Source organism: Aotus nancymaae, unplaced genomic scaffold, assembly GCF_030222135.1.
Source record: "Aotus nancymaae isolate 86718 unplaced genomic scaffold, 86718_ANA_hifiasm-v0.15.2.pri h1tg000007l, whole genome shotgun sequence".
Lineage (NCBI taxonomy): Eukaryota > Metazoa > Chordata > Mammalia > Primates > Aotidae > Aotus > Aotus nancymaae.
This window is the reverse complement of record NW_026988418.1, coordinates 3247430-3262251: the sequence shown is the minus strand read 5'-3', so window position 1 is coordinate 3262251 and position 14822 is coordinate 3247430. Positions and strand designations below refer to the sequence as shown.

The window sequence follows — 14822 nt, the reverse complement described above, 5'->3', positions numbered from 1 at the left end:
AGAGCTGGTCTGTCTCTATGCCTGCAGATTGGCTGGCTAGAAGAAGTGTGTAAATGATGATTTACCTGGATATTAAAAGTCTTTTTTAAAAAATTACTTTCAGCCATGCACAGTGGCTCATGCCTATAACCTCAGCACTTTGGGAGGCTGCAGTGGGCGGATTGCTTGAGCTCAGGAGTTTGAGATCAGCCTGGGCAACATGGTGAAACCCTGCCTCTACAAAAAATACAAAAAGTAGCCAGGTGTGGTGGCATATGCTTGTAGTGCCAGCTACTTGGTGGTGAGGAGCTGAGGTGGGAGAATGGCTCGAGCCCTGGGAGGTCGAGGCTGCAGTGAACTGTTTTCATGCCACTGCACCCCAGCCTTGGTGACAGAGTGAGACCCTGTCTCAAAAAAAAAATTTATTCTAAGGAAAAAAGGCCTTCTTAAAGCAGATAATTATCTGTTCAATGGAGATTCTAAAGAGAAAGATTTAAAATAGCAGAGATAAAAAAACAATAGTGGCTAAAGTAAATTGAGTGCTTACTGTTTTTTAGGCATTGTGGTAGGGGATTTCTATGCACTGTTACATTTAATGCTCATAAGAACGCATGGGGATTTTTACAGTGAGAAAACTGAAGCTCAGACAGGGTGAGTAACTTGCCTAAGAGCTGAACCTGGTAACTGAAGTCTATTTATCTTCAGAACCTGTGCTTCTCACTTAATTTGGTGAAGCCTCAAGTAGCAAAAATGTGATAGTTGCTCCATGATGGTAGAGACTGATTGAGTCTAAGAATCTTAAAAGAAATCAGCTTGTGTTTTGCCTTAGAAGGCAAAGTCACGCAATGGATGCCACGTTGGTGGCCTCCTGAGCAGCTGACACTTGGTTCTGTGAGAGTCCTTGGGCTTCTGCTTGTAGAACTGATTTGAAATACTAATAAGACTTTGACTTTTAGCAGCAAGACCTAGAAAGTTCTAGAACTGGAAGAAATTACCACTAGGCATTTGTCTCTGGTTTCTGCAAGTCTCTCCAGAACTGATTGGACATGATTCTGGAAATTTGTTGGAAGCATTGAAGGCTGGTATTAACACATTTTGGTGCCCACACTTTCTCCTCTGCTCTTCAGATAAATGAATGTGGTCTCTTGCTATAGTGTCCTTCCCAAGTGAGTCAGATTCTCTTGATACTAAATACCGTAATGTCTTTCTTAATGTTCACATTGAAGATATATTTGCCCGAGACAAAATTCCTATTGTTGTGGGAGGAACCAATTATTACATTGAATCTCTGCTCTGGAAAGTTCTTATCAATACCAAGGTAAGTTTAGTTTGCTTGTAACTTACTGAGGAAATGGGTTGCTCTTTCTTGCTTGCTAATTTTAGTAGGAGGAAGGTTGGCTCTTGCCCATTTCTTATACTCAGCAACTATAATTTTCCTACTTAATATTCTCAAACAAATGCCGCCTCCATATGTGAAGTATGTTCATTCAGGCTGGCCTACAGCCAGGGGCTGTGTGTGGGAAAAATGTTGTGTAAATTAATTAGCATCTCCTTATAAATTAACAGTACATTAGGAGGTGGCTGATGCCTGTAATCCCAGCACTTTGGGAGGCCAAGGCAGCCGGATCACCTGAGGTCAGGAGTTTGAGACCAGCCTGGCCAACATGGTGAAACCCTGTCTCTACTAAAAATACAAAAATTAGCCAGGTGTGGTGGTACATGCCTATAGTCCCAGCTGCTACTAAGGAGGCTGAGGCGGGAGGATCACTTAAATGCAGGAGGCGGAGGCTGCACAGTTAGCCAAGATCACGCCATTGCACTCTAGCCTGGGCAACAGGGTGAGACCCTGTCTCAAAAAAAGAGAGAGATGCAATTCAAGAAAAAAATATGTACAATTTTTTTTTGTTGTTTTGAGACAGAGTCTCTCTCTTTTGCCGGGCTGGAGTGCAGTGACGCGATCTCAGGTCACTGCAAGCTCCATCTCCTGGGTTCAAGTGGTTCTCCTGCCTCAGCCTCCCAAGTAGCTAGGACTACAGGTGATCACCACCACATCCAGCTAATTTTTGTATTTTTAGTAGAGACAGGGTTTCACCATGTTTGCCAGGATGATCTTGATCTTTTGACCTCATGATCCACTCACCTCAGACTCCCAAAGTGCTGGGATTACAGGTGTGAGCCACCGTACCCAGCCAAAAATATGTATAATTCTTTATTTAAAAAACTATTAAAATATTGCTTATCGCCGTTACTGGAAATGAAGAAAAAAATATATATTTAAATAAACTTTTAAAGGAAAAAAGCCCAGTGCATTAGCCTGATTCAATATTTCCTAACTGGCAATGCAGTATGTTATGTCAGGGAGATGTCCAACACTGACCTTACTTACGTGGGTGCTACTGTGTAGGGTAAGACTGTGTAAATTGTGATTTGCTGGCAATCCTGGTCTCTTTGGTCACCTTGCTGAGAAGACTAGACTCCTGGATATGTTAAAATAGATACATTAGCCCTGGTACCTGTTTGAACTTCTGACAAGGAAGCAAAGTAGCCGACTATTTCCCTATGCTGTAAGTCTTCTTTCCTCTTTGTTTGCTGTGGCCTTAGAGCACTTACCACAGCATATTGGAATTTTCTGTTTATGATCTGTCTCTCACTATATGGCAAGATCTTCTGATTATTCTGTATTCCTGACACTTAGCAAAGTGCCTGGCACATACAGTGTCTCAGTGTTGGTTGAATTAAATTTACCTTTAAACCATCATTTAATAGCCCCAGGAGATGGGCACTGAGGAAGTGATTGACCGAAAAGTGGAGCTTGAAAAGGAGGATGGTCTTGTACTTCACAAACGCCTAAGGCAAGTGGACCCAGAAATGGCCGCCAAGCTGCATCCACATGACAAACGCAAAGTGGCCAGGTAAGAAAGCTTGGCCCGCTGACCCCAAATTCCTTTACAACTAGGGAGCAGTCAGTTCTTCGGTTTGCCCAGGTGATGAGAGAGATTTGGTAATAGCAGTTAGTGGAGACTGATGTGTTGTTCTAGCTCAGCAGGTTGGGAGGCCCTGAGTTACTGCCTCAGTTCAACTCCCTCAATAAATAATTGCACCCTACTTTGTTACATTTTAAATGCATAGTACAATATCGTTTTCCCCTAGGGCCTATATAATATTGCTTCATTTTCTATTTGATCTTTGCTTGTATAACAGTTTACATATACATTTTTTTCTGGCATGCAGTTTGTTTACATTGTGATTTGGGTTTCATAATTGTGCAATGCTATGTTCTGCCCCAGCAGCTTTCCCAGTGGGAGGTGGATTTTGTAAACTGTCTCATAGATCAGCTCACCTTTGCACATGGAAACTATCTTGTAGGGAAGAGAGGTAGTGAATCAACTCACAAGGGTCATGTTTTTTTAGGTTGTTTTGAAATTGCAGCCTCATGTTAGGTTTATTTTTCTGCAGTATTGGGAGTGATACCACTTCTGGCATAGTAGAACATCTAATGAAGGACCTACTCTATTGATGTTATTGATTAAATATTAAAGTAACATCTCATATTCATAGGCATTGTGAAGAATTCCACTCAAATGAATTTGATATTTTTCCTCCTAATTTTATCCCCCCAATGAAATTTAATGTTAGAATATAGGATTTAAAACATTCATTATTCATTATTATTATTACTTTTTTTTTTTTTTTTGCTAGAGTCTTACTTTGTTTCCTAGGCTGGAGTGCAGTGGCACGATCATGGCTCACTGCAACCTTGACCTCCTGGTCTCAGGTGTCCTCCTGCCTCAGGTTCCTGAGTAGCTGGGACTAAAGGTGTGCACTACCACACCTGGCTAGTTTTTTAAATTTTTAATTGTTTGTAGAGATGTTTTGCTATGTTGCCCAGGCTAGTCCCAAACTCCTAGGCTCAAGCGATCCTCCTGCCTCAACCTACCAAAGTGCTGGGATTATAGTCATGAGCCATAGTACTCAGCCAAGAAAAGGATTTCTTCAGGTAGGGTTGTCCTTTGGGCAGGGCGGAGGGGGCACAAATTGTAATATCTAAGTTTTCTCACCCCCTTAAAGGCAATATAACCCCATTAAGAATGCAAGTTTTGGACCAGGCACGGTGGCTCACACCTGTAATCCCAGCACTTTGGGAGGCCAAGGTGGACAGATTGCCTGAGCTCAGGAGTTCCAGACCAGCCTAGGCAACACAGTGAAAACCTGTCTCTACTAAAATACAAAAAATTAGCCAGGCGTGGTGGCATGCACCTATAGTCCCAGCTACTCAGGAGGCTGAGGTAGGAGAATTGCTTGAACCCAGGAGGCAGAGGTTGCAGTGAGCCAAGATTGCAGCACTGCACTCCAGCTTGGGCAACAGATCGAGACTCTGTCTCAAAATAAAAAAAAAAAAAAAGGAAAAGCGAATGCATGTTTTAGATTAATGAAGTTTATTTTCAGTATCCAAACATTTTAAACACTTTAATAGAAAACATTCAATTTTTTTTAAAGTTAGGAACATTATGATGAACATTCATTTTTATATTGTTTATTACATGCTTCTAGAGCTTGGTGCTTATTATTCTCTCCTTTTACTAATCATTTCTTTGCTGTACCTCTCCTCATTTTGCTGCTTCTAAATGAGTAATTAGTTTGATAATTTTTTTTTTTTTAGTAAGAGTCAATAGGTTCTAAGCAAGAGCTCTAGAGTCTCCTTTAGAGAATGAGGCCTTTTTTTTTTTTTCAATCTTTCTTTTGGCTTGAGGCTGTATTTTAACTCCAGATAAGTGAGATATCTGTTACTACATTTTTTTCTCATAGATCTTCTTTGAGAGACCAGTGATACTGAAAAACAAGGGGTCTACACTCTTGCGTTAGGGTTTCAGGAAGTAGAATTGGGTCAGGAAGGGAAAGATCACTTTCAGGCTGATAAGTTGCAATCACCCAGAGTGGTAGAGTATAGATTTGGGAGTTAAATTACCTGTGCCGCATAGCATAATAGATACGGACAGAAGTGGATGGTGGCTTAAGAATAAGTACGTGAGTTCTTTTCTCAGTGATCTTTGTGCCAGTAGAGCACTGGATTAGCCAGGAGCATTCTTCATTAATTTGACATATTTAAAAAGAAAGCTGATGAGCTGGATGTACAACATGCTTTTGTACTGTGGGAAAGGCATGCCAGCGAGACCAGACTTGTTGGCTTGTAACAAAGTGTCCCAAACAAGCTCTTTTACTGTTTATCTGAAAGTGAGTGAGTACCATTCTGTTTTATAGAAGAAACCTGTTGTTTCCGAACCTATTTAACTGATTTCAGAAAAGTTTATGTGTCTTTAGAGAAACAGTATTATTTCTTACTTTACCTAAAGTTTTCTTTAGTACCCTTTTCTGAGTAGCTGTAGGACCAGAGTAACCCTAGACCTTCATGTCTTTTGGGACTTAATGCAGTGAAAATAAGAATAAGCCTTTCTGCATTCCCTGCTTTTTGAAGAGACAGGGTCTCTCTGTTGTTGCTTAGGTTGGTCTTGAACTCCTGAGCTCAAGCAGTCCTCTCACTTTGGCCTCCCGAGTAGCTGGGACTACAGGCGTGCACACTGTCATGCCTGGCTTTGAATGAGGCTTTCTGTAATAAACAGCCTTTCTTCTTGTTTTACTTGAGAATGAATATTTTCTAATGGTTTTTATGGGTGTGCCCCCTTTGCCCCTTTTTAAATTACTTAGGAGCTTGCAAGTTTTTGAAGAAACAGGAATCTCTCATAGTGAATTTCTCCATCGTCAGCATGCAGAAGAAGGTGGTGGTCCCCTTGGAGGTCCTCTTAAGTTCTCTAACCCTTGCATACTCTGGCTTCATGCTGACCAGGCAGGTAACAGCCCTTTGATGCCCTAGAGTCCATCTGTGATGGAACTTAGAGTAATAAGTTACTATATATATAAAATGCTTAGAACCTTGGGTGGCTCATAATAAACACTAAACAAGTATTAGCTATTAATTTTATTATCATTATCATTATTATTTGTTGACTTAGGCACAGTACCATTCCCCTAGATATCTGTTTGGAAAAGGAGAAAGTGTAGCCATGGCACTAGGATAAGACATCATGGGTAGAGTGGGATGGGATGGATGGAATGGGAAAGAGACTGCCATCCAGGGAAGATCCAAAGGAGAAAAAGAAGGAAGTCTCTTGTGGAAGTTTGGCTGGAGGCTAGAATGTTCTAGAAACAGTATGCCTTATAATTAGCTTGCTGGCTTGATGATGTTTTGTTGCTAAAGTATAATTATGCCTGTAACTTATTCATCCAGCAAACATTCAGTAAGCATTCAGTGAAGTGCTGGGTATTCTGTGTTGTACTTGGGTTTCAGAATTGAAGAAGAGACAGTGCCTTTTCTTAAGGAATTCCTAGTCTAGTGGGACAACAGACAAGGAGATAGATTCTATCTGTCTGTATATTATTTATGTGATAAATGCTGGGCTAGAGATATTTTCAGAGTGCTGTAGGGCCACAGAGAAAGGATGACAAACATTCTCTGGGGGAAGTCAGAGACCAGTTTGCAAAGATAGCCTATGATAGGCCTGGAAAGATGACATTATTATGTGGACAAACAGTGGAGTATAGCACTGAAGAGCACAGGCTCTTGAGGCAGACTGTCTGATAGCAAATTCCTGCTCCACTAGCTTCTAGTTATGTGAATTGTAAGACAAATTAGTTTACCTTTCTGTGTCCCAATTCTCCTGTAAAATGGAGATAATAATAGTATATATTTCATAGCTCCATTAAGGATTAAATGAATTATTACATATACAGTGCTCAGCGTGTGGTTGACACATGATGAGTCCATAACAAATGCAAACTTTCTAGGAAGGTTACTGTTTCTGTAGGCCAAGAAATCGCAATGGTAGAGATGTAGAAGAACATAATTAAAATGGTGACAATGAAAAAAAAAGGTGACAATGTATTGTTAAATTAATCTGCCATAAATTAATAGAAAAAGTTAATTTTTCAATAATTAAGTTTTGTAAATAAAAACATATACTCTACAGTTCAGCATAAAATAATGGTATCTGATTCATAATAAAACTGTCCCATCTGACCAATTACAACCTTTCACTCTTTGCTCCTTTGCTTGGCTCAGTAGCTTAGAATGTATCTAGGATGTCTTTGGATTAAAGTTCCATGTTCCTATCCAAGGTGTCATCTAGAGATTCTCAAACATAAGTAACACTAAGTTGCAGTATAATGGCACATTAAATTAAAAATAAGAAAGGTAAACCGGGGGGTCCTCAGCCACCTCTAAAACACATTGGGTTATACATTCCATATGAGAATAAAATATTTGTCCTTCACAATAGCTGTAATTTTATACTTTCTCTATATAATGAGAAGGCGTGTGCTTCATTGTGGCTGTTTTTATTTGGAGTTGCAAAGTCATAAGTGTAAGTGTACAAAGTATGAATTATTACATAATCTTTGGAATCTGAATTCTTTCTTCCTTTTGGACAAATTATCTTCTTTTGTGACTGCCTGTTCACTCGTCATGTAAGTATATACCTACAACTTGCTTGCTGGTTGATGGGCTAATTTGATTCAAGTTCTAGATGAGCGCTTGGATAAGAGGGTGGATGACATGCTTGCTGCTGGGCTCTTGGAGGAACTAAGAGATTTTCACAGACGCTATAATCAGGAGAATGTTTCGGAAAATAGGTGAGGATTTGGCTGTTATTCTGACCTTTTCTCCATCTTTTGCCAACAGTCAAAAGACCATAACACTAATACTGGCTTTGGGTCTACTGGTTTATCAGTCTTTGTTACAGATGCAGTTTTTTAATCTTTCAGACATTGCCAGGAGTTAACTTTTCAAGGAAGTAACCTGGTGGGTAGAGGAGGGGAGAATTTCAGAGAATCAGTAACTGCTCAGGATCTTAATTTCCTTATCTGACAGATGAAATGACTCAACTAGGTCCATCTCCAAAGCCCCTGCTAGCTTTTAGGAGCAGTGGCTCATCTGCTGATGCCCTCCTGTTCCCAGCCAGGACTATCAACATGGTATCTTCCAATCAATTGGCTTCAAGGAATTTCACGAGTACCTGATCACTGAGGGAAAATGCACACTGGAGACTAGTAACCAGCTTCTAAAGAAAGGTGTGAGTTCTTCCGTCTAACCTAGTCTTGGACATCTTTGGGTGACAGAGTACTCTACTGGTATGGTCTGAGAAAGAGCCAAGGCTCAAAGCGTCCCAAATAGCCTTCAGTTCAGAATTGAGATTTTTCATCACCAAGTCTGACATTGTACTGCCATGGCTGATTTTCTCCTCTTGGGCTGGGAGGGCTTGCCTCTCTGCAGGGTAAGGAGTGCTTACCTAGATGTTCTTAAATCTATTGTTTAACTTTCAGGTATTGAGGCGTTGAAACAAGTAACCAAGAGATATGCCCGGAAGCAAAACCGATGGGTTAAAAACCGTTTTCTGAGCAGTAAGTCTCATGTTTTTCCTTATCCCATGGGTCTGTTTTCAATAGAATATAGATTCCTCAGCTCACTCAGAAAGTGAATTTTAGTTTCTGGGCCTGTTCTAAGATTTTGGATCTGACCTAGGGGAAGTTCTATAACATAAATGATTATCCAGGGATATTTTCTTGTGATGTCTCAGAAAAAAAAAATTGTTTGCATTGAGGAGTCTGCCTTCTGCCTTGAACAGATGGATACTGGCTACAAACAGCTAAGAACGACAGCAGCATCTTCTTAGGAGAGTTGGTGTTCAGGGTCAATTTTTAGCTTCAGTTTCGTACCTGAAGAGCAGTCAGATTTCTGTAGGGAGGATTTCCTAATTACAGTGTTTTTTGGGGGCCAGATGAGTAGTATAAAAAGACACCTTCACCATTTCTCCCAGCGTCTCCACATGGTGCTTTAGATTGCTTCAAATGAAACTTTAGCTGAATAGCATTTTTAAGGGGAAAGAAAGGAAATTCTCATTCATTTGACCCTGTACTGTGCCTTTGGCACTAAATTTGATCCTAGACATATATTATTGAGTCTTCAAGGTAGGTGTTATTCTTTTCTTTTTACAGATAAGAAAATGAAGGCCTATCGAAGTTAAATAACTTGCCAAAAATCACTCAGCTAGTCGGTAGTAGATAACTGAAGGCAGGCCTGACACAGAGTCCATACTCTGCTTTATACTACTGCTCTTATTTCCTTTAGCTGTAACTTTAGCAAGACACCATTAGTATTGGACTGTGGGTAAAAAACTATGTGATTATGAGCTAAAGGAGGCTAAGCATAAGTGAAACTTCAGTTTTATCTTATGGACGTGTTTTAAATATGCGTCTGAATCATCCTGTGTTTACCTTTTTCTGGTAGACTTCTGCTCTCAATTACAGAAAGGGCCAGCTGAAGCCTCTGCCCCCTTCAATGCCTCTGAAAATACATAACTTGAACCTTGCTGTTTACCACTAAACTGCTGACATTCCCTCTCCCAGCTCCTGCTCTCTGCCTGAGCTCTCCAGTGTCGTTGTGGTGTGAAGAGGCTTGTAAAGCTTTCTTCTGCCTATCCTGCTTTCTCTGCATGTCCTGGTAGATAGAAGTCTTAGTGTCATCTGAAGTTGAAGCTCACTACTGTTCTATAAATTTCTAATGGAGCTTCTCTTCTCCCCATGTCTGACAATAAGCGTGTAACGGAAGATTTTTTGGTAATAATTTAGAACTTCCTGTAGTAAAACCACAATAATTCCTCCATCTCTGAGGCAGGAGGAGTTGATGGCACGGTATGTCATATGCCTGTTCCTCATTCGTGTGTATGCCAGTATCGTCCTGGTGCTGGAGTGAAAGGCACAGCTGCCCTGTAAATCAGGAGCCGTGCATGATTGGCCAGGGCTGGTCTGCTGGGATATGGTTCTGGCAGGAAGCCAGAGGGACTTCCCCACCCCAGCTTGGCCTTGGACCCAAGCCAGAAATAGCAGCTGGGAGCCGAGAACTTGTTGAAAGGTGCTTAGACAGGGCACAGAAGCCCAACAAAGGGCTTAGAGGAGAAAGGAAAATGTAGAGTGGCCTGGAAACAGGTGCAGAGCTTAGCCAAGGCCAGGTGTGCTGTGGATGCTGCCTGCACCCTCCTAGTCTCACCTTTCCGTGTGGTGGCAGGTGCAGCCCGGTCCAGTTTATGAAGAATCTTATTTGTGGTTGGCACAATTAAAAGGCCAGCACCTGCCAGTCGCTGGCATCCCAAGGCCTTTGATGTTTTTGTCCATGGTCGATGCTCTTTGCCTTTAGGCAACTGACTTAACCTAGCTGTGGAAGGCAATTGAGTGTGTTCATAGGCTGAGAAGCTACCACAGAGACTAAACTCTTGCAACATGGTTGGCTCAGGTGGGTGAAATACCTGTAGCTTTACTCTTTGCTACCTTCAGTCTCATCTTCATTCAAAAGTGTCTATCAGGGGGTCTTGAATACCCTCTAGATCAGGTCTTTAAAAGAAGTTACTCAACTACATCAATTCCAAGGTTTATTTCTAGTTCGCAGATTCTGCGGCTTATTAACTGATGTAATTCCAGCCCATGCTGTCAAGGAATTTCATGAGTCCCAGGCCGCTGAGGCAGTATATCCAAACCCAAGACTAGTATCTGCTCCTAAAGAAAGCTGTGAATTCTCTTGCCACAGATCGCCATCATTGTAAGATGATTTGGAACTTAAAATAGGCACTTATTTAAAGCTGTTAGTTTATTTCTTCTTATGATGTGCTGTCTTTGTGTTGTAGAACACACTATTTTGGTTTCCTGGCTGATTTGGAAGATCCTGCACCCATGTATTCAGATTATGTAGCTAGTCTTACTGGCTGCAGAGCAGTTAAACCTCTAGGTCTTTCTTGGATTGTGGTTCATGTTCGGCTAGAATGAATAGCATGGTCAGCATGTTTACTCCTTTGGCTCTGTGTGTTTCCCTGAAGGATTTCAGAGTCCTGGGTGCAGAATAGATTGGGTCTTAGAGGCTAATCTCTCACAACCTGTCTTTGTCATAATTAGGACCCGGTCCCAGTGTTCCCCCTGTCTATGGCTTGGAGGTATCTGATGTCTCGAAGTGGAAAGAGTCTGTTCTCGAACCTGCTCTTGAAATTGTGCAAAGTTTCATCCAGGTAATTGTGAATCATGATATAGTCGGTTGTCTGGTTTTCAGAGCACTTTCGTTAGCTGACACCTTTGTTGCTATATTGAAGAATCAGGCCTTCTTTTCCATAGAATAAAGCAGAAGAGCTGGCTGTTTTTCGATAGAGACTGGAGACTGCTTTTCTACTTTTACATTTAGAAAAGTTGTTGCTAGAATCTGTATACAGCCAATCTGCTCTCTGGGGTGAAAAAAAGAAATCTTAGGAAAATCCTACTTCCCTTAATAGAGAATTATATCCAGATTTCTTTGAATTGAATACTCCTTCCACCCTTGATCTTTTAGGGCCGCAAGCCTACAGCCACTCCAATAAAGATGCCATACAATGAAGCTGAGAACAAGAGAAGTTATCACATGTGTAACATCTGTGATCGAATCATCATTGGGGATCGTGAATGGGCAGGTAGAGTATGGGGAGGGGCATGAAGAAATCTGTAAGGGTGGGTTCACACTGACTTCATGAAATTTAAGGTCTTTGGTAGATTGAACCTGCAGTCTATTTATTTATAAAGGGACAGCTAGATTCCTCTAAGAGCCTATGCTCAAATTCCTTGGAGGCTTTCCCCAACTGGGGAGTTGTCTCTGTATTCTGAGATTCAAAGGAAGATCAAATGCTCTCCATCTTCAGCTGGAATTGATACTTTGTACTAAGAGATCTGCAGTTAACTTTCTAGAGCTCCTTTGACTTCATGGTCCAGCCTTAGAGGAATTTCTTGGCCTTTCATGTTTATAACTCAGTGGGTGTGATATTAGGAAGTAAGGGTCTAAGGGAAGCCAGGCAGCTCATCCAGTAGACTGGAAGAAGCAGAAGCATAGCTGGGTGGGGGCAGGATATACAGTTACTACTCTTAAGTGTGTTTTTTAAAAGTGATATCTCTTCAGTAACTTTTGAAGTAATTGTTGACATAGTGGTAGTTGCTAAAACCGTGATGAAAAGATGTGAAGGGAAATTGTGTGAAAGCAAGCCTGTCACACATGTATAAAGAAGGTTAGTTCCCCACCACCTCAGGGCCAGCCCCACCCTAAGGCTCTGTATCCCTGCATTAGAGCCTGGATCTGCCTCTGCCACAGAGTCGCATTGCCCTCACATTGTTGGATTTTCAGATTTCTGTAGTCATCCAGTCAAAGCCCAGGACTTCATCCTCAAGCCTTGAGTTTAATATATTTAGAAACAGGTGTAAGGCTTGCTCCTTTCAGGCACAGTGGGGCTTATCATTTACCCAGCGGCTGGGATCCTTCTGTTCAGAGTACTGTTTTGCATGGGATTCTCAGAGAAGTAAATTTTTCTCCCCAAAGCAGCCAATAGAATGATTAGGTCTATTAACTGGTAACTGGCAAAATGAACTCCATTGTCAGAGACTGGGGACGGCTGTGATTGCCCAACCAGCAGAAGAAGCCTCGATTGTCGTTGGTTTATAATGATGAAAGGGAAAGAGAAAGAGAGTGTCTGATTGTTTTTTTCTAAAGGAAACTTAGTGGTTCGATTTGTTGAATGTCCTTCAGGGATAGCCTTAGAGAAGCAACATTTGTGAGCCTTTGTGAGCTTAGCTTGTGTAAGCCCTTCTGTAGTGCCATCTGTCAAGTCCTTGCTCCCATCTCCTGCTGCCATGGAGAGCCAGCCCAGAAGCCTATTTTTTGCCTTAGGCTTTAGCTGGAGAACAAAGCTGACTTCTTTCCCCAAGTAAACTTTTCTTTTACTTCTAACCTCTACCTTACTTATTCTTGCTTCTAAACTCTTAAAAATGCTGTTTTAAATATATATAAAAGAGAATTTAAACTAGTTGTCTATCTCTTTCAGTGTTACCAGATGAGATTTCCTTGAAAAAAGAACAGGATAGTGAAAATAAACCTGTACGAGTCAGTCAGAAGGTGGAAACTGTCTTAGGGGTGACAGGTCAGGAGTTGATAGCAGGCAGCAGTGGCCTTTAGCTTGGCTTCCTCTGTGGACCTTCAGAAGAGATCGTCGGTGATAAATGCACCTTCCTGTCTCCCTGGAGCAGTATGTGCCTAGAGAATAGGAATCTTGCCAGAGTCATTCACATGACCTTTTTGACCCAGGCACAGGGATGTCAGACCAGGAAGGACAACAGGCAATGCCCTGCAGTACAGATTAGGATTTGAATTTCTAACTTTTCAGACTTACAAGTTAAATGCATCTGTAGCAGGAAACCCCATACTACAGAGATCTGATTCTGGAAAGCGGGATCTCTTTTTGAAGCTGTAGGTCTAAGTAGAAGAGTTTACCTGCTGTGTGACCTTGGACATTTTGTAAGACCTCTCTGAACTTCAGTTTCCCTTGTATAAAATGGGCAGAATAGTACCATCTTACAAGACTGCCATGAGGATTAGTGATGTAAAGTACCTAGCAGGGAGCACTTGATATGTGGTAGCTTTATTTTGCTAGCTCGCTGGCCATATAATTTATTCTTCCCTCAAAAATGCTAAGCAGCTATACGTTGATCCTGCTATTTATTGTTGAAGAAAAGCATTGTATAGTTAATTTTACTTGCTTCTAGGATTAATTCTAGAAAATTCTAATGAGTTTTTTCTTTGTTTGTTTGGTTTTGTCTTATCAGCGCATATAAAATCCAAATCCCACTTGAACCAACTGAAGAAAAGAAGAAGATTGGATTCAGATGCTGTCAACACCATAGAAAGTCAGAGTATTTCCCCAGACCATGACAAAGAACCTAAAGAGAAGGGATCCCCAGGGCAGAATGATCAAGAGTTGAAATGCAGCATTTAAGAGACTTGTCCGGTGGCCTTTGCAAAGGTGGCAGGGATCCAGTTCAGGAGGGAGTGTTATGTCTGTCTCCCAGTCTGGGCAGAGAGTGCTATGTAGAATTGTCTGCGTAGTAGAAAAGCTCCCACCATTTTCTTTCATTCAGTGGTATGGTTTTAAAGTCTCACGTTGTCTGTAATGGAAACAGCAGGTCTTGTCAGCTCCTTGGTGTGGTTGATGTGTCTGGAAATGATGTAGTTCAGGAAAGCATTTTTTTTTCTTTGAACCTTAAAGGTTCTATTTTTAATAAGGCACGGATTCCACATTTTTGTATGTGAGGATCTTTTTAGTGGTGAATACCAGGATTGACTATATCCCTTTAAAGAAGTTTTATTATGACCAAAATTATCTGATTTCCAGATGCTTTTGTAGATGACTGAAGTATTTGTGAGCCGCATATCAGGAGCTCTAGATTTGAGTGAATGGCAGGAAGGACCATCCCCATTGAGATGATTAAGTGAACCACTCTAGTTCTCGGAATTCTACAGAAGAAGGAATCAGACTGAGGAAGCTGTGACATGGGACTTGAAGATCAAAGACTTTGAAATTGGCGAGCTGCTCATATGTAATAGTTATTATCACTGCTGTCTTTCTGTTGAATTACAAATCTATATTTTTATTGAAGGTTAAATGAAGAAAAAATTTACAAGAGCCTCTGTGATCCATAAAAAGATATACAAGTCCATGTCTAGTTTATGCACAGTATGCTCCGTTATCAACATGATAGCTTTTTCTCAAATTTGACATTGTTCATAGATCATGCTGTCCGTTCATTCATATAGCAGGTGTTTACTTAACACATTATAGTCCTTGAAGACATTTAGAGAAGGTCTTTTATTGGAGGTCTGTTACTTCCAGTTGAAGCCCTCTAGAGTGACCTGAGCTGCCAGCAATGTTAAATAGATACTTACTTATATATATAATATCAAA

The 14822-nt window shown here is 41.0% G+C and overlaps 1 protein-coding gene across 2 annotated transcripts in view; it reads left to right on the top strand.

Moving 5' to 3' along the window:
* TRIT1 (tRNA isopentenyltransferase 1) overlaps positions 1-14556 on the top strand; it is a 40062-nt gene extending 25506 nt beyond the window's left edge. For both annotated transcript variants that reach the window (XM_064372205.1, XM_064372206.1), the window contains exons 3-11: positions 1201-1297; positions 2746-2891; positions 5683-5825; positions 7551-7662; positions 7988-8100; positions 8353-8430; positions 10972-11081; positions 11396-11513; positions 13687-14556. In XM_064372205.1, coding sequence (XP_064228275.1) covers positions 1201-1297; positions 2746-2891; positions 5683-5825; positions 7551-7662; positions 7988-8100; positions 8353-8430; positions 10972-11081; positions 11396-11513; positions 13687-13856 — 1087 coding nt within the window. In that variant the 3' untranslated portion in view covers positions 13857-14556. The remainder of the gene's footprint in view (positions 1-1200; positions 1298-2745; positions 2892-5682; positions 5826-7550; positions 7663-7987; positions 8101-8352; positions 8431-10971; positions 11082-11395; positions 11514-13686) is intronic.
* Positions 14557-14822: the final 266 nt, after the last annotated feature.